Below are 21,538 nucleotides of genomic sequence, written 5' to 3'. Positions count from 1 at the left end.
GAATTTGGTTTGATAGTTGTCTCATTGTCAATCATACAACATTTACATATCTTATGGTTTAACATAGTGAAAACATTTTATCTGATAGAATTTCATCTTCTTTTGACAGAAGAGAGTACCATACATTCTATCAATACTCTTTTTAAATGATAGATACACAGACAAAGACAATCAAAGTGTTTAGATTGAAAAGGTTTGAGAGACAATAAGTGATCTTTTAAATACAGGCAACAAGTAGGATTAATAGTTGATTTTTATTTTCAATATTATAACAATACAGTCACTGAATTTCATACAAGCATCCACACAATATGTGAATGCAAGTGTTACACATAAAACATTTTTATGACAAACTAAAACCACAAATAGCTACTGAATTAAATATACTCTTTGGTCTGACTTGATTCAATCTGACTTCTGTTGACATTAAATCAAAAGAATATTCATAAAAAAAAAATCCAATTTGTGAATTGAGAAAAAAACCCACTTGCTGTTGTTTGTTCTGTTATTTACAATATAATTGATCTTAAAATTTGTTTTTCAGATTACACTAGGTTCTAGTATAAACATTTAAGTTCTAAAATCTGTACAAAAACTGTTAACAACATAACAAATTGTTGAATGCTTGTTCTAATTAAGTGAGTGTAAATTAAAAAAAAAGTTAAAATGTAAAATGTGGAAGCGGTTCAGAAACTAGTTTCAATTGACTATTTATAGCACTGTGATCGATGCAAATATGTGGGATTTACAATACCTAACAAGACACAATACAGAAAAATTTACATGTCCTAAATATAACTACTTAATACTATAAATATCTAACCTATTGAAAGCAGGAATGTGTGTCTATACCATCCCTGAACTCTCAAGTAGCATTGTCCAGCCTTGTCCAGTGCACCATGAAATATGGGTTTAACACTAATTTGGCATATATTTAAAAAGCTTATCATCTTAAAGAACATCTGTACTTACTTTCAAGTTGATATGACTGCAACATCATGGAAAACTGACATTAGACAAATACTTAAACTTAGGTGGACAAATGGAATGACAGACAGCAAATCATAATGCTACTATTGTAGACTAGGCAAACAAAAATAGATTGTAAAATGCTTTGTAAAATTAGACAAGGCAACTGATCTAAAATAGATCAGTATGCAAATAAAAACAAGAGTGCACACACTGAAATGTCTCACCTTCTTTACTAATCATTGAAATTATGTTGATAGTCCTAAGTATAAAGCTTTATTACAACTGTCACATAAACTTAACATTAACCAAGATAGCTAAACAAAGACCAATGAACCATGAAAATAAGGTCAAGGTCAGATGAACCATGCCAGGCAGACATGTACAGCTAACAAAGCTTCCATACAACAAATATAGTTGACCTATTACTTATAGTTTTAGTAAGAAAAATAGACCAAAACACAAAAACTTAACACTGTGCAATGAACCGTGCAATTGAGGTCATGGTCAAATAAACCTGCGGGACTGACATATAGATCATAATATATTTCCATACACCAAATATAGTTGACCTTTGGCATATAATATTAGATAAAAAGACCAAAACTTAAAAACTTAACTTTGACCACTGAACCATGAAAATGAGGTCAAGTTCAGATGACATCTGCCCGCTTGACATGTACACCTTACAATCATTCCATACAACAAATATAGTAGACCTATTGCATAAAGTATGAGAAAAACCGACCAAAACACAAAAACTTAACTATAACCACTGAACCATGAAAATGAGGTCAAGGTCAGATGACACCTGCCAGTTGGACATGTACACCTTCCAGTCCTTCCATACACCAAATATACTAGCCTTATTGCTTATAGTATCTGAGATATGGACTTGACCACCAAAACTTAACCTTGTTCACTGATCCATGAAATGAGGTCGAGGTCAAGTGAAAACTGTCTGACGGGCATGAGGACCTTGCAAGGTACGCACATACCAAATATAGTTACCCTATTACTTATAATAAGAGAGAATTCAACATTACAAAAATGCTGAACTTTTTTTTCAAGTGGTCACTGAACCATGAAAATGAGGTCAAGGACATTGGACATGTGACTGACGGAAACTTCGTAACATGAGGCATCTATATACAAAGTATGAAGCATCCAGGTCTTTCACCTTCTAAAATATAAACCTTTTAAGAAGTTAGCTAACGCCGCCGCCGTAGCCGCCGCCGCCGCCGGATCACTATCCCTATGTCGAGCTTTCTGCAACAAAAGTTGCAGGCTCGACAAAAAACTAACATTTTTTGCTAAGTATCAGTAAAGGAGAAGGTATGATAAGTTCACTTTTTTGGACCCTAAAATTAAATTAAAATCCACCTAATGATATCCTTCAGATATTCATAAGACATTACTTGGCCGTCCTTATAACAGTCATTAAATTTTTCAATGTTGTCTTACACATTGGTTTTAGAGATTCAAACTTCTTACATTTATGGCATCACCAAAAACTGCCAAAAAAGTCACATTTTGAAATATAGTTGTTATTATTTTGCTTATGTTAAAAATCTTTACCAAAAATATAATTTCTGCAAAATGTATTTTACAAAGATGTAAATGCTTGTAAAAAATTTCCATATAATAAAATTGAGAATGGAAATGGGGAATGTGTCAAAGAGACAACAACCCGACCAAATAAAATAAAGCTGTTTCTAATATATATTTTGACTTATAATTAGGGATTAACACACATCTTAAGTGAAATAAGAAATTTTGACCACATTTATGATGTCAGTGACTTCAAAAGAGACATGTCTACTTTAGACAGTCCAGATTATATAAGCCTGTTTATTTATCAATAATATTATATATTTTTGAAAGGCTTGAATAAGTTAACTATTTTTGCAATATCAGGGCCAAATAATGGGTCTTTTCATACCTTCGTCTTAAAAAAAAGAGGCGTAAAACCTGTTTCTACACATGTTTCTGAATATTTTGTTAAAATATCATTGATTTCAAAGTAATAATATTCATACTCATACATTTCCTTTTATTCCTATTTCTATATACAACCACTAGCTTATTATTGTCCCATGTCTCACACACACACACACACTTACATATACATCTACACATCATGACTCACATATCACACACACGTTCCATTCATTTATTCCAATGAGAATGACAAGAGATATGTTCATATTTTTGATATATGTTGGTGGTTTAATTATTGTAATTCTTATAACATCAATGGTGATTAAATGACATAAAACATTCAAACTTAAAAATCAGTCAAATTAAATTCTTTCTTTTTTTTCATCTTTTTTTATCCCAAACTAACAAAAGGTATAATCACTACAGTATTTTCTTCTTTTTTCTTTTCTACAAATCTACATCAATTTCAAACACTAATCTATACACAACATTTTATCGTAAATGTCCATGTTTATGTGATTATCAATGTTTTTTTCTAAAAAGTTCACAATCTTATCGTACAGGAAATTAAATATATATTTGAAGTTGAAACAATTGAAAAAAAAAATTAAAACAAGTTTTTTTCTAAAATTAGTCAACTAATTTATACAATCCTGGTATATACCTTATATAACAGAAGAGGCTAACTAATTGAGAATGTGTAAAAACCATGAAGAATAACCTAATATACAGCTTATAGTTCATGTATCTTAACATATATAAGAAAATGCAGCACTTCTTGACTAAAATTCAATCACAATCACACAAATAATGCTTATAATCATGATAATAGTGAGATTATTTCTGCTTTAAAGCAATGTACAGAAAAGCAAATTGTGTGAGCAGTTTCTTTATATACTGGCCTTATAAATCTAGATTATCTATGGTTCTGAAAATGAGATGAACCATCAATACTTCAATTTTTTATCAATTTGATAGACCAAAGATAATCTATTTATAGCTATTTCAGTATACTGTCATGATAATAACATGATGTAGTACGATTGCCTAACAGACAATGATCCACCATCTAAGATCTCTATACACACGACTCAGACAACCATCTAAGTTGAGCAACTTGAGATGGAGAAATTAACCCATTAAAAAGAACATTCATAAAAATAGTTATTATTGGTATAATTATGTTAATCATTGGAAATTTAATACAAATAAATAGATTTATGTTCTATTGTATAGTTACATGTAAAGACTTAACTGTAAAGAACAGGCTGAAAAACAAACTGTTTCCACCCAAAAATAAATGTTCTTACAGTATAAAATGGAAAATAATGAAGAATATTATGAAACAAGTTCAATACACACAGTAACCTTACATGCAATTTGACAGCAATTCCTGAGACAATGTCAATATTCATCTGTCTATATTGTTTGAGAAAATGTATCACAATACTTGATATATGTATTAGACTAAATTTAAATCATCTATTTTATACAAATTTTACATGCATGTATGAATGGAGAATATTCGCTGATAACCTGGTACGGATCTGTTTGTAAACAAAAATGATGAGAAATATCTAGTTATAAGTAAGTACATAAATGAAAGCTGCATCAATAACATATATAGTAATCATGGTAATATATTAATTACTGCTAGATTTTTCAAAATATGATTTTTTTTTTCTATTTTGATATTAATTTTAACCAGTTTAAGTTAACTTTCCACTGTAATGTGTGCCACTGAATGTCGAAAAATGATAATGACAGGAATTATTAAATTGGTAGTTTTTTAAAGTTAAATGTTTAACATTAAAATATGACCAGACAATAAAAAATATATATATATTTACAATTTACTACAACTATGTATTTACAATAATAAAATATCATTCAACTTAAGCACTTAAATGTCCCATTCACTCAAACAAATCAATTACCCTTAGACAGAGTTATAATAATCACAACACTGATACTCACATGTCTTTTAAAAGGTGAACAAATTCAAGAACTGCACCATTGTTATTGATTTTTTTGTGTTTCTCAATTTGGTCAACTATTTTCAATATAAAATGATTACTAATTTTCTTAAAGTCAATGTTCTGTTTTGAATTTTAACTGTTAAAGTTGAGTAAGATTGTATCGAACCCCCAACCCCTTTTCAAATTTCCTGAGAAAAGGGCTGCTATGTGCCACTTTGTAGCTTATTATCACATTGTGTTATACTGTTTTTCATATTTTCCTGTTTTACATATATTATAGCTAATTCACAACTTGTTTATGTTGACCTTGAAAAAAATATAATGCATCTTTGGTGACCTTGTCGATGAAAATGTTCACATGTTAATATGAGCAATCAGAATACTTAATGACATATTGTATTTTGGCTTATATATAAGTACTAAAGTATACAACTATCACCGTCTTTTGAGTTGATTTGTTATCCATTCCAATCCTTGGTATAATCTGAAAATGGAGAAAAAAATCACATATTTCAATAAACATGTCCTTTGGTTAGTAAAAGTCATAAATTAACAATTGTTAACTAGCACATTTTAGAATTTTAAGCTTATATGTATTGCTATTGAAAAGACAGATGTTTTATCTCTATTTTTAAACATATAGTAAAGCATCACAAGGCCATATTTCTATTTTAAAGGAGACTTGAGCCTAAGTATAACACATATATTAATTTTGTTTTTGGATGGTCAAGCAAGTGAATAAATATATTTTCATTACAACTTAAAATTGAGAATGGAAATGGGGAATGTGTCAAAGAGACAACAAGCCGACCATAGACCAGACAACAATATAAACTATTTTATATGAATATTAGTCTTACAAAAAAACTTTACCAGGCTTTGCAGTTTCAAAAATTGTATGTATGCTATGGGAGTACTTGTGCATACAACCCAAAACTTGTTTTCTTCATACAAGTTACACTTGGCACAGCATATAGGAAAATTGTTAGGTCATCTTAAGGCTTAACATCCTTACATATATATAGTCCAAGAGACATAAATAATTTGCAGCTGATATTAACAATATATACATTTATAATATATATAACTGATCTTACCCTTCCCCTTAAAGAGCACAACAAGCCTGTATATGCCAGGGATGATCTTTGATTGAAATGTCAGCTGATTTGACACTACCGGTATATATAATCCACATATAACTGATCTTACCCTTCCCCTGTGAGAGCAAAGCAAGCTTGTATATGCCAGGGATGATCTTTGAACTGATATTGACAATATATAACACACAGACATAACTGATCTTACCCTTCCCCTGTGAGAGCAAAGCAAGCTTGTATATGCCAGGGATGATCTTTGAACTGATATTGACAATATATAACACACACACATAACTGATCTTACCCTTCCCCTGTGAGAGCACAACAAGCTTGTATATGCCAGGGATGACCATAGAACTGATATTGACAATATATAACACACACACATAACTGATCTTACCCTTCCCCTGTGAGAGCACAACAAGCCTGTATATGCCAGGGATGATCTTTGATTGATGTTAAGTTGAGATGCTGAGATATTTCTGCTGAAGACATGGAACCTTTGATATCTTGTTTATTAGCATAAACTAATACTGCAGATTTTCTTAAGTCCTGAAAAATAAAAAAAACATTATTCTTTTAGTATTTCCTGTCATTTAAACTCCAATAAGAATTACTGATATATAGAATAAAATACTGATAAACAGTAAGAATTATGATACTAATTCCAATGGCAAAAGTTTTATTGCCTTGGGAAAGAGAGGCAGAAAATACAAAAGGGATAGTCAAAAACGAACTTATACCAACAAAACATAACAAAGAAAATATAAGAGTGAGCAACAGAAGCTCAACCAAAACCCAGGGGTGATCTCAGGTGCCCCTGAAGTGTAGGCAGATCCTAATCAAGATGTATCACCTGTCATGTTGCTCATGTAAGTATAAACCTAGAGATCAGTCTAATTTGGTAGGTCACAATAGAGGAAGAGGACAGGATTTTGGTTATGACAAATTTTGGAAATCATCCTTCCTCATTTGTGAAACAGATATTTCATAATGGTCAACCAACAAACAAATGTTATCATATGGGGTAATAAAATTTATGAAAGGATGACTTTAACTTCAGTTACATCATTAGTTTAATTACAGTTATATAATTCATGTCATAAACTTCAAATTAATAGACAAAATGAATCAAACCACCACAGAAAGTATTGGCTATTTGACAGGTTGTACTGATAGTCTACTAACAGCTGTATTGACCCTGTAGTCCCTTCTCTTAAATAATCAATAAATCACTAGATCATACCAAAAGGTTAAATTCAATTGTGTGCTAACAAAATATATATTTGCTATTTGTCAGATAAAGAATTCTGAGTAATCTACATGTATTTTAAAAATTATCACCTCATTTTTTGTTCAGGCCATCATTATGATCTATGTAATGTGGCAATATAATCTATGTGATACATCATTATAATCTTTGTAGTTCCTCATTATAACCTATGTAATACATCACATAATGATCCTCTCACCTGTACAGTATGTCAATAAGTAGACACATTATAGTGGTCACTTATGTAATTAGGACAATGTAGCAACATGTGGACCAAAGGGATAAACTGGACACACAAAGCTAAAGATTAAACCAGTATATATAATATTACCTATGAATGTTCACATTATTTACAGCTGAGTAAGGACTTTATATAAATGTAAGACCTAAACTACTGTTAGGTAAAGCAGCAACAGTTTGTATAATATAAATGTTACCCAAATTATTGATTTATATTTTTGATCTACATTATTTGACATATTGACATCTGTTTCACACTCAGACAACCTGCTCTTGGTATATTATCATGCATAGCTGTGAGTGAGGCATATAAATAAATCTTAATGAATGAAAACTGTTGGCAGATCCAGTGGGTTCTGGGGTTGCAACCCCTTACCTCCCCCCCTATTTTGGGGACAATCAATGCATTTGAATGGGGAGATATAGTTGGAACCCCCCTTTCTCCTGGATTGGGAACCCCACTTTAAAGAATGGCTTAATCCGGCCCTGGAAACGATATAATCTTGATATGTTTAAAACAAATCAAAGAGCTGATAGCTCTGAAGTGGAAGAAGGTGAATAAAAGTTAACTTGAATTACCATAAAAGCAGCCCCACTTACCCAGGCTGCTTTGTTCCATTATCGTTAAAATGTATTTTTTTTCTTCAAACAAGAAAAGGTCATAAGTACATGGATTTCCCATCCGTACAATCATTTTCTATGTTCAGTTGACTATGAAAATTAGGTAAAATCTTTAATTTGGCAGTAATTAAGAAGATCATATCAAGAGGAACACATGTGTACTAAGTTTCAAGTTGATTGAATTTCAACTTCATCAAAAACTACCTCGACCATAAACTTTATAACCAGAAGCAGGACGGACGGACAGACTAGAAAACATATTGCCCATAAATGGAGCATAAAAATAGTAAGACTTGTTACATACCTGCCAACTTTTGAAAGTTCCCATATGGGTTTTTACTGCACAACAATTTTAAAGGTTACAATTTTTAGCGACGTATTTTGCAAGATCTGGATTGTCTAGAAAAAGTGTCATATTTGTATGATGAACTTACATGCCTTTTCCTTAAGTCTGTTTGCATGATTCTAGTTATATATTAAATCGGTAGAAAAAATATACATGAAGCTAGCAGACCAGGGTTTATTTTCCAGATTAAGAATATTAGATGCTTGTTGAAATTTCCAATTTTGAATTATGCACAAAGATGGACCTTTAACAGGTTGGGAACAACACTCCAAATGAGGGTAACCTAACTGGAAGATCATCACAACCAACTGTAAATCAAAGTGATGGATATCACTCATGGAAAGATTAGAACAGTAGTTTGAATTATTTCATATTAAAGTATGGTGGGGAAAAATGAACATTTATAAAGCACTATTGCTGAAAATTGCATTTACAGCAGGTCTTTAGAAGGAAACTTGCTTTTCCAGTATGAGGATAAAATTAGCTCAAATTAAATAATATGGGTCTCTAAATTTGCACAATTTTATTTAAACTGCAGTTTATATCTAATCGAAATTATGTTGCCGGTTCTGAACATGTTTCAAAAAAACAAAAAAATGCAAAAATTCTTCTAGTAAATGTTACCAAATATCCTTGTAAGACATAAATTTAGACCAACAGCTAAAAGCGTTAAAGTGCCAACAAAAATAATCTAAAAATGTTGTTTTGGGGTATTTTGTAAGTTGAAACAGAGGTTATATGGCAATGAAAATTAAAAGGTTTTAGAGTACCTTTTGATCAAATTTTAATGTATTTTTCAACACAGGGCATTTTCAATTTTATTTTTCAACGTAAACTAATTAAAAAACTAATGTTATTGAAATGTGGATTCTTTCTTGATTGCAAAAATATATATTTACTTCTAATAAAAATTCAAATGACAAAAATAGACATAATGATTGATGGGAAATAAACTAATAAACAATGTTTTTTTTAAATTAGAAGTTTATAAATTTTAAAACTGTTTCAAGCCAATTCCTGATAAAAAAGTGAACTAATCTAAATTGTCGATTAATTACAGATGATTATTGGAAATTTATCAAGTAAATTATAGGCCATACTTGAATACCTTTTATATATTCATATTTATATTCATATTTCATTTTTTATAAATCTTGCTAATTCATTAGTCATTTATCTTTCAGATATAATTTACAGAATTACTTTATGTAATGTAGATCAAAAGTAATTGGCAATAAATAAATCTATCATCCTTATAAATATCAAACAAATAATACACACATTTGTGTAATCAATTATGAGGTCAAATACTTGTGTATTAAGAATTAGATGCATATTGGAGTGGTCTGTACAATTATGTAAGACTGATGTAGATAGGTAATGTGGCCAATTTGATTGGCAGTTTAGGAGGTGGGGCATTGTAATTAAAAGTCCACCTTGTCTCTGATTGTTTAGTGATAATGACAGTTGTCAATCATACTAGTTGAATCAATACCCACTTACCTAATCAAAATATTTTTAAAAAAGCCTGCACATCAACACACATTAATGACATACATCCTTGAATGAACTGCTCCAATAATATACCCAGTTTTTTTCAGTTTATTTGTGTATTATGTGCACATACATGAGAACTATAGGGAACTATATTTTAGTGTGAATACATTTAGTAACAGTAGCTAACCTGTCCTGTTGTTAGGGAGGGTGGTGCCTAAGTAAAGATTTAGAACAAGTTCTAATCTTTCCAAAAATGAACACAAAATAGAATTTTTCAATAAAATGCTGAAAATAGGCTTTAAAGTATTAAAATGCATTGCAAAAAACAAATATTTCATTAAATAAATTTAAGTAGAATATTCCTATGATATTCCTTTTCATATTGGATACAAATTTTATTGAGTCTACTGCAGACACTTTGAAGTCAAAGTGTTTCAACTGAGGTACTACACAGGCGTCAAAAGGCGTCATTATGGAGTAAAGGGGGTGGCGTCAAAAAGTGTCATTATGGAGGAAAGGGTTAAGTACTGAATGGTCAAAACATCATGTTTTTTTATTGACATAAATTTTGTCATAAATGTAACCAAATGATGTAGAAATTGTGTTTTTTCTTCAAATTTCCATCAAATTGTAATGTTTATAGTTCCATTATTGCCTCTCTATTTGAATAAAATAAAATAATAAGAAGAATCTGTTTCTTGTTTTGTTTTGTTTTGTTTTTAACAAATGATTGTTCACTGCTAGCAAATGAATCATTATATTTATATATCTTATCTGTATATATTTTTGTTCATGTCTTCATCTCCTTATCATTTGTAAATGTATAGACAAATAAGAAAGAATTAAGCTCCACATGTGTATTTGCAACATCGTAAATTTATTAAAAAAAAACATTCTGTTGTAAACAAAATTTAATCCTTGAAAGGAGGTCTAGATTGCTAAAATAATTTATAAATTTTAATTTTTTTATTTGTCCAAAATCATTTAAATTCATTTAATCAACATCCTTTTATGATTATTTGATTAAAATATTAATCATTTATAGTCTTTTAACTATTTACATTTTTAAAAGCAAAATAACTGAAAACAGGATAAAACAAAGGGAAGTAACAAAAAAGTATTTCAATATTCCCAATACACATCATTTTGATAACACAACGGCAGTTAGCCGGAGGTAAACATCGTTGATTACCAGTATGTTTGACACCCAAGCTGTCAAGTGAAGCCATATAATTATACATCTTCTTTGATGTTCAGGTAAAATTTAACACAGGTGTCAATTACACCCGTACAGTAGTAAGAAATGATCAAATATGGGGTCTGAAAAATTTCATACACGGGAGTTTTTTCTCCTAAACGGGAGGTTCACATGTATGTTACGAAGGGCATCTAATTCACATGACAAAGGAAAACCATGAATAAAGACAACACTTTATATATCCTTTTTATTTATATAAAAACAAAATCTTCTTGTCTGCAGGATTGCAAATTCGTAACTTCAAGGGCGAACTTGTAAATAGGGCGAGTTGTCCCGATACCAAATTCACGCATGCGTCATACAAATATCTACAGTTAAAACATCCTGTTACAAGTAAACAAAATAACGTTCATGTGGATGAGATGAAATCTAATAATTTACATAAATAAAAGGGTCATATTTACGATAGTGATTGTTTTACAATCATAATTTACAAATTAAATGATTCAGATGCCTAATCATGTGTAAAAATCGGTGTCAAGAATCTAAGTTGTTTTGAAATTGTAATACACGAAATGAATGCGGCATACGGAGACTCAATGCCAATGGTCAGCCCCTTAAGTCTTCAGAAGACTTGACGTCTTCTTCCACTAAAAATCAGTACCATATAATGACATATTAAGGTGTTTATGCATCTTTCCTTTCATAATTTGGGTTTGAAAGTCCCCTAGAAAGGCAAATTTAAAAAAAGTGTATTTGATGAACCAAAATGATAAAGGCTTATTTAAATTTTACACTATAATAATTATAAATAACAAGAAAATAACAGGACATTCTGGTTGAGAAGATTTTCCCCATGGTAACTGCTCCCTATGTGAAACTATATACAGTTTACATCATTTCATGGGCCACACTGTCGGGGTCTGCAATATTTTAACACTACATCTTAAAGTTACAGAATCCTTTTCATTTGTTAGTGCTTAATTGCTTAAATATTTCTGTTCAAAATTTTAAAAACTTTTAGCAAAGGTATTGTAGTATTTAATCTACAATCAATTGTGCAATTGGTATTTTAAAGTGTTTACAACTGTGAAAACAATCTGACTTCACCTACATGTACATATATGTACAGTCATGTTAAACGACTGCTTTCATTGTTGGACATGTTTAACATGTTTTATACTTGTAAAGGTTGAAAATGTTGTATTACAATGTTAACAAGGTTAAAGTAAATGTCATAAGGGAACATGAAAGTTTATTGATTATATGAATCAAATTCAGGATGTATAAATCGTATTACATTTAAAATTAGTAAAATGACAAATTTGTTTTAAAGTTGCTCAACATTTTTCCTGAAGCAATTAAAATATTTAGAATGATTGAAATAGATGAGGAAACATTGTGAGGAAGCAGATATCAATCATGATTAGTCAAGGTCGATTGACCTATATCTACTGTAAAGATCACACCATATAATGATGGATAGATATAAATGAGGTCATGAAAGTTATTATTATTATACATGAATGTACATTTTACACCCTAGGATATACATATCTTACTATGTAGGTCCTAGGTGAACCATATTTATATAATATTGTTATGTAACTTTGTCTGAGATATAACCTCAATTATATTACATTTAATAAATATAGTAAGAGAAACTACTTACGCTGCTCATTATTTATAGTTATTAGGTAGTAAATATATTAATTGATCTTTTTTTTTTATATTATTGATAATTTTTATTGGAAGGATTGAGAGGATCTGCAGACTTACAAAATACATACACTATGTTTTTAAATGGCTAAAAAGAATCAATCATATGCCAAAAGTAGAATGTATTAACTTTCTATCATTAATGGGAAGTTTCTGTCATCCAAAAATAAATCAAGGAAGAATATACTGTAAATTCAGAAATTGCGTGCATTTATTATTGCGATATTTTCATTTTAGACTTAAATGCGATTTTAATTTTTATGATTTTCAGAAAAATCCTGTTAAATTCATATAAAATATTTCAAAATGCGAGTTTAAATTATTGCGTTTACAACTCAGTCGCATTTTTCGCAATAATAAAAACCTCGCATTAATTTCTGAATTTACAGTATGTCAAATTGACATACTTCATAATAACTGGGTTTTCTGTACTTATTTATTGAAAGGTGCTTTCAGACTTTTCTTTACCTGCCAGCAGCCACATTCTATACCTTCTTACATCTTTATTATAAAGGACCATAACTCCAGAACAGAAACCAGATGCTCCACAGGGCGCAGCTTTATACGACCGCAGAGTTTGAACCCTGAACAGTTGGGGCAAGTATGGACACACATTCAAGCTTGATACAGCTCTGAATTTGGATTGTGATTAAATAGTTGACACAAAATAGGTTTCTGACACAAAATGAATGTGGTCAAAGAACTTAAACTGAAAACTTAAAATTTTTAAATTGGACATTTACCTATTATGGTCCAATATCCAAAATCTACATACATGGTTAGATTCAGCATATCAAAGAACCCCAAGAATTCAATTTTTGTTGAAATCAAACAAAGTTTAATTTTGGACCCCGATTTGGACCAATTTGAACACTGGGCCCATAATCAAAAATCTAAGTACATGTTTAGATTCAGCATATCAAAGAACCCCAATAATTCAATTTTGGTTAAAATCCAAAAAAGTTTTAAATTTTGGACCCCGATTTGAATTACCTTGAAAACTGGGCCCATAATCAAAAATCTAAGTACATGTTTAGATTCAGCATACCAAAGAACCCCAAGAATTCAATTTTTGTTAGATTCGGCATATCAAAGAACCCCAATTATTCAATTTTTGATGAAATCAAACAAAGTTTAATTTGGGCCCCTAATTCCTAAACTGTTGGGACCAAAACTCCCAAAATCAATCCCAACCTTCCTTTTGTGGTCATAAACCTTGTATTTAAATTTCATAGATTTCTATTTACTTATACTAAAGTTAAAGTGGGAAAACCAATGTGTCTTTGGACGACGCCAACGTCATACCAATATACGACTTTTTGCGGTCGTAAACAATTGAAAACTGTTAACATCAAAATTGACCATCATTGTGTCACAAAAATTTTAAGAGCGTTAGTTTCAATCCAGCTAGAACCATGAGAGTTAAAATCATCAATATCCAAAGTGACTTCCACTTTTTTCATCATTAACAAATTAAAATATGAAAATTTTACTGTGCTTATCCAGTGACCTTTGGGGTATCACAATAGCAATGGCTCAAACAGTTAACCAAATTGCAGTTAGATTTCTTCTCCAACTAACTGATCAATTGGTAAAATATTTTAGCAGATTGCTCAAGTGAAATGTTGTTAGTATGAAGTGAGTGCTGTAAAATCAAAAGTAATACTTACCATCCAGATCCAGTTAGTTGATATCTTTGTCATTTGTTTCAAACACAAAAATGACTTACTATAATATGAGTCACTGAATAAGAAGGTCTAATTTTGACATGGAAACTTCTATCATAAATAGATTTTATAAATAAATAGTTGAAAACATTGTTTTGTAAGTCTATAATTAATAGCTCCGTTTTCCAACAACAAGTTAGTGCATAATTGTAATTTGGATTTTTTTTTCTAAAGCAATTACTTATCTGCTACCATTAAAGGGAAATAATTTACATTACTGAAAATCAGCAAAATGTTGTCACAATTTTTGTCTGACAAATATCAACTTGCCTCATTTAATTTGTTTGTAACATTACTTTTATGATTATAAAACTTTTATCCTCTGTTTTGAAAAGAAACAATGAAATTGTAAAAATCAGAAGCCAGGTATCATTGATTAATTTTTTAGTGTACAATAACTCAATAAAAATTATTTCCCTTTAATGCCAGCAGATCAGTAATTTGTATAGAAAATATTATACGAATCATAATTACACAATAACTTTGTTTTAGAAGACAAAGCTATAAAATATACATCTACAAAACTATTTATTTATAAAATCTATTTATGATAGAAGTTTCCATGTCAAAATTAGACCTTCTTATTCAGTGACTCATATTATAGTAAGTCATTTTTGTGTTTGAAACAAATGACAAAGATATCAACTAACTGGATCTGGATGGTAAGTATTACTTTTGATTTTACAGCACTCACTTCATACTAACAACATTTCACTTGAGCAATCTGCTAAAATATTTTACCAATTGATCAGTTAGTTGGAGAAGAAATCTAACTGCAATTTGGTTAACTGTTTGAGCCATTGCTATTGTGATACCCCAAAGGTCACTGGATAAGCACTGTAAAAGCTTTGATCTAGTTACTCTAGTTTGTCATAATTGATTGCCTGGAAATAACATAACATTTTTTAAAGTGCCATTTTCCAATAGATCAAGGATAATAACTCCTGAACAGAAGTGTGGAAACAGTTGATAGTGAAATGGGCCTCTATTTTGTCATCAGTACCAACATATTCAAATTTTACCTACATTGGTAGAAGGGTTCAAAGGTTATTGAATCATGTTTACTGAGTTTCAAGTTGATTGGACTTCAACTTCATTAAAAACTACCATGACCAAAAACTTGAACCTGAAGCTGGAAAGACGAAAAGCACACAAATGAACGAACAAACGGATGCACAGACCAGAAAACATAATGTCCATAAATGGGGCATAAAAAAGCTGATGACAACATGTGTTAGGTCCGAGACCACAATTGTCGTCCCTTGATTTTCGTTGTTCACAAATATAGTCCCTAGTGTTGACAGTGGGTTACATGTACTTGCCATTCATTTTTATACCGCTTTCAAATTTATTTCTCCATGTTTAATGCCTCAAATTGCAAGTAGGGGGGTGAAATTACACTGTAAAAAAATTTGGGTCCAGAATTTTAAAGGAAAGCAGTGATTTGGTCCAGGTGAAAAAGGTTGAAAAATAGCACTTCGGAAGCTGTCAAAAGATTTCAAGACGCCCTAAAGATAAAATTGTCAATATTTTGAGTTAGAGACAATGAAGTTTTCTTTAATTTTGATATAATTTGTCCCAAAAGTTTCTTTGAGAAAGCGCGGGTGGGATTTTTTTAATTTTCATTTATGTTCTAAAAGAAATGCACTACGATATAATTGTGGTCTCGGACCAGAGAGAGGTTGGAAAGCACTTCTGTTTGCAGTAGAAGTAGGCTGCAGAGGATTTCCTGCACAGTCAGTATGGAGGACGCTACAGGCAATGAATACAGCAGACAGACAACTACGGGAAGCAGCAGAATGTTCATCTATTCTTGCTGGTTATTGCATCGCCGAGATGATCTGAGCTGTAAGCCTAGTGCTGCTGAGTAGAACTTTGGCCAACTCTACTGACCCATCAACCAGAGGATGTTATGGTACAGGGTACAGGGTTGAAACATCAAGTGATGACTAGAACCATCTGAACACACCAAAGCACCAGCAGAGAGTGACAGAGATGAGGAAGATGAGCAGTCAAATAAATATGACAGCAGAAAAAGCAGAATACCATCTTCTACCAAAGTTTCTTATGTTAACTTAAGGTACATATGTTAGAAACCTCCTTCAGTACAAAGAACATAAGTTATCAAAAGTAGTCAATTTCAAAGGTTTTTCTTTTGTTACCAGGGCAGGGAAGAAGTAACCGCTTGATTTAACAACTATTATAACATCTATAACCCTTACCTCATTATTTAACATTTTATACAGTTCTTCTTTGGTAATAGATAATCTCTCTCTGTCAGTACTATCAATAACCATGATCACATACTGAAATTAACAAAATAAAACAATTCTTCAGATATTAACAACCATACTTTTAATTTGATTTTTTTTTCAGTTTCTTAGATTAACAATAATTCAAATCATGCTTCCATATCTGGAACAACCAAGCATATTTCTTTTTCATCACTTTTTTTGCCAAGCAAACATTGTTATTTTAGCTTATCCAAATCACATTTTTATTTTTGTGAAAAAGTAAGACATATGTAATGACAATACAATTTTATCTGTTGTTAAAAAAAGGAAGCACATTAATGCTTATTGTGATACATAATAAATGTAATAATACATCTTTTCATTATTTATATGTATATTAACATCTATACACCATGTACACCTATCCATTATATTGTTGACCTACCTGAACATTACTGTAGTAAGAATTCCATGAGGTACGCAGGTTTTCTTGACCACCAATATCCCACATTAAAAAGTGAATATTTTTCCACACAACCTCCTCAACATTACTTCCTATTGTAGGTGATGTGTGCACAACCTCATTCATTAAACTAAAACAAAAATAGTAATACATGTACAATGTACACAACTATATGTAGGTTTTAATATACTGTCAAACAATATTAAGAACAAAAGGAGATAGTGATTAGCATAAAAAAGATGACAATGCAACCACACCAAAAGACATGGTCATACCTAAAGGTTAACGTATTTACTTTCTTTCAACAATAGACTAGCGAAGTTTATACATGTATACAATATTATTAAGCTTAAAATTTTTATTTTATATTTGACTAAATTATAGCACCCTTCAAATCACAATGAACCAACAGAGAAAATCTTACATTGCTAAATGCTTTATGTCATTCCCTTATTTCGTAATATATATAATTTATATCATATTCATAATTTGGTACAATCTCTTTTATTGTGGCATGTCTGAAAATTTACTATAATGATATGGATTCTTGAATGGTCAAATTCAATAGTCTTAGATCTTGGATTTAAAAAAATGTCAGTGATAGTGTACATGTATGTTGTGTACATGACATGTAAACTCACAGGTGTTCATTTCAATAATATAGTAGTCAGGCTGTCAAATCAAAGTTGAAGCTAGAGACTATATTTATCATTACCACAAGCAGTGGCACTTGTCTCAGAAAAAAAATTTCCTACATACCTTAATATAACAAGTGTTATATTAAGGTATATAGGGAAAAAAAATTCTGAGACAAGTGCCTGTGATCATTACATACAGTTTAGTGATTGAAAGTGTTAGATTCTTATTTTAATGAACTACAAATGTATCACAATTAAGGTAACAGAAGCACTTCTATAAAAAAAAATTCTCATACATGTTCATACACTTTACAATAGTATAAATTAAAATGATTTACATGTATCTACCTAAAATATGACAGTAGCAAATATATAGTCTGTGTCATAACAAAGGAATAGATTAACAATGATTAAGGTTTACTTGACATACATGTACATTGATAGACAGGGGCAGATCCAGAAATTTTCAGAAGTGGGGACCCACTGACTGCCTAAGAGGGGGTCCGCTATGGTCATGCTTTAGTGATTTCCTATATAATCAACCAATTTTTTCCCAGAAAAGGGGATGGCCTGGGCCCACCACCTTAGGCAGCAACCATTTGATTTTCTGGGGGGGGGGGCTATGGTTTTTTTTGGAAAAAAAAGTTTGTTTCCAGTTTTTGGAGAAAAAAATAATTTGTTTTTGATTCTGAGAAAAAAAATTTGTTTGTTTCACCCTCAGCTGCCACTATATGTAATGCTAAAATTGAAAGAAAAAAATTGTTTTCGACTTGTAGCGAAAAAAATAGATTGTTTTTCGCCGCAGGCGAAAAAAAAAGTTTGCACAGAAAAAAAACCATAGCCCCCCCCAGAAAATCAAATGGTTGCTGCCTTATTCCGCCTCTGATAGATTAACATTTAATTGACATACATGGAAAGTGTAATTGTACTTACAACTGATATAAAATAGTTGTTTTTCCAGCATTATCTAAACCAACTATGATAACTTTATGCTCTGAAAAGAAATGATAAACAGTGCAATTTTCATATCAATTTTAATCAGGATTATATTTCGTATACTGTACATCATGTACATGTACAAATCACAAACTAAATAAGTGTACATGTACAATGTAGATACATATGGATGTACATGTATACATTGTACAGGTTTAAATTACCAGTACCATGATTACTGCCTAGCATTTATTTTGTTTATGATGAAATCTGTGGCATCAATATATTTTAAAATGAAGTGCACATGCTGAAATGTCTTGCATGCTTTACGGAACATTGATTTTATGTTGAACATCAGAAGAAAAAGGTTTTACTACAATTATAAAAAAAAACTCAACATCTTTATAAAGAATCATGAAAATGAGGTCAAGGTCAGATGGTACCTTCATGACAGACATGTAAACTAACACACATTCCATATATCAATATATAGTTGACCTTTTGATTATAATTATTGAATATACATGTATTTCAAAACACAAAAACTTAACAATGTCCAATGAATTATGAAAATGAGGTCAAGGTCAGAAGATATATGCAAGACAAAAACGTACACCTTACATTGTACAATCATTTTATGAATGTAGGACAGAAAGTCACAATTCATTTTTTTTATTATCTTTGAATAAAAGACGCTTATTTCTACAAAAATATTTTTATATTTTTCTTGAACTATTGTATATAAACCATCTTTGTAAACAAAATTTATCAAAAAAATATCAAAGATGATCAAATAATTGTTAAAAAAACAAAATGTGGCTTTGCACTTAAATGGCTTCATGGTGCCAAGAAATCTTTCTTTTGCATGATTAAAATCAAACATTTGTAAAATAAATCTTCATTTTTCAAGTACAATAACATTCTACTTCAATTTTATATGAACAATACTAGGACAATATACTTGTATACAATACTTGTATATTAATCATATTTATATTTATATTTTATATGAACAATACTAGAACAATACTTGTATACAATACTTGTACATTAATATATACAAGTATTTTGGTCGCCAAGTTCAGGTGATCCCTTCTTTCCTTATTCAACTACGGAATACTATGGAATGGAACACCTTACTAGACAGCCATAACAATCTTATCTGAGGAATTGACAGGAGCTCCACTCATCTATAACTCCATATATTCCAGATACATGTACATACATACATGTACATTTGTACATAATTTTGATTTATATAAGAATAAGAATATTTTATTTCCAATTAAAGGTCCCTATAAAGAGCTTTCATGACATTACATATGATACAAGTATATATATAAATATGGCACTGGCTACGGTTACATGGAAATGTAACAATAATAAAAATATTATTGTTACATTGGAGACTAAATGCCGGAATGCATGGTTGGGTAAGGACCTGTTTAATTACGAATGTAACAATAATTATTGAGGCTACGGTTACATTGCGTTATTGTTACATGTACATGAAAAAAAGCAATGTACGATGGGACTAGTAATATGTACTAATTTAAATAATAAAAGTTGAGGACATTTATTACATACATCATGTACATTTATAACATACAATTTATTTACTGTAATTTTTTATTGCCAATGACAATTTCTACAAATCCAGTAAGTTGTTTTCAAAGTCCGACACATTTTTGATGAACGAAATTACGTCCTCCACGGATACGTGTACATACAGAATTTCTTAGTATTTTAGTTACAGTTAGCAAACTTTGCTTTTAATTATCAATTTTGGCGTCAAGTTATAAAGCTGTATGAAATGTATGTCTTGATATTGTTTCAGTTTCGTTTAAAACGCATCCCAAGTTTTATTTTTTTCACCATAAACAAAATTGGTCCAAAGTATAATGACAGTAATAAGAGTAGGTGTGCAGTTAAATACTTATAGAAGATTTAAGTTTAATCAATCTAGCGTACATTGCTGTTTTTCATGTAACAATAACGTAATGTAACCGTAGCCTTAGTAATTATTGTAACATTTGTAATAAATCGGTTCCTCACCCAACTTTGCATTCTGGCAATTAATCTCCAATGTAACAATAATATCTTTATTATTGTTACATTTACATGTAACCGTAGCCAGTGCCTATAAATATTGTAGATACAAATGTAGCTACTGATGGATTTGAGAATGATGGAGGAAACTCTGAAAGGCCTCATGATTAAACGAGCAAGAGTCATTATACACTAAGGAGAGTCTGGCTCTGTATTGAAAAAAGAAAGAAGAAGAAACTGAATTGAAATTATAATTTCTAATTTTGGTTTTCCAGTTATTACATAATTCTTGACCTTGGTGGTAGAAAATAGGAGTTAAAACAAAAACTCATAACCAAAGGTTTAAACATAAGATATATATACATTTTGTAATGTGAAAACCACATTGTCCTGAAAAAATATAACGTGAATACTATTTGTAAACCTACCTTCGTTGGTAAATAAACTCCACAGCCTTGAAAATAGTAAACCCATAATCAGAAAATTTAAGTACTCTGTGGACAATTATCTAAAAGGAAGAATCACATCAATCACCCTTCTTCTCTGTGACTTTCCATTTGCTAAAATACATCTAAGGAAACCCCAAATTATCCAAAAATATTTCGCTTTGT

The 21,538-nt window shown here is 30.6% G+C and overlaps 1 protein-coding gene across 1 annotated transcript; it reads right to left on the bottom strand.

Annotated features, from left to right (window-relative positions):
- Positions 1-240: 240 nt before the first annotated feature.
- Positions 241-21,495, bottom strand: LOC143065401 (ADP-ribosylation factor-like protein 5B). The gene is made up of 6 exons (XM_076238952.1): positions 21,356-21,495; positions 18,876-18,936; positions 17,287-17,434; positions 16,830-16,913; positions 6,387-6,538; positions 241-5,373 (listed from the first exon to the last, which is right to left on the bottom strand). The coding sequence occupies exons 1-6, from the start codon at positions 21,399-21,401 to the stop codon at positions 5,325-5,327; spliced, it is 540 nt and encodes a 179-aa protein (XP_076095067.1). The 5' UTR covers positions 21,402-21,495; the 3' UTR covers positions 241-5,324.
- Positions 21,496-21,538: the final 43 nt, after the last annotated feature.

Source organism: Mytilus galloprovincialis, chromosome 2, assembly GCF_965363235.1.
Source record: "Mytilus galloprovincialis chromosome 2, xbMytGall1.hap1.1, whole genome shotgun sequence".
In the NCBI taxonomy this organism is placed as follows: Eukaryota; Metazoa; Mollusca; class Bivalvia; order Mytilida; family Mytilidae; genus Mytilus; species Mytilus galloprovincialis.
The sequence above is the reverse complement of the archived record's forward strand: the minus strand, read 5'-3'. Positions and strand labels throughout refer to the sequence as shown.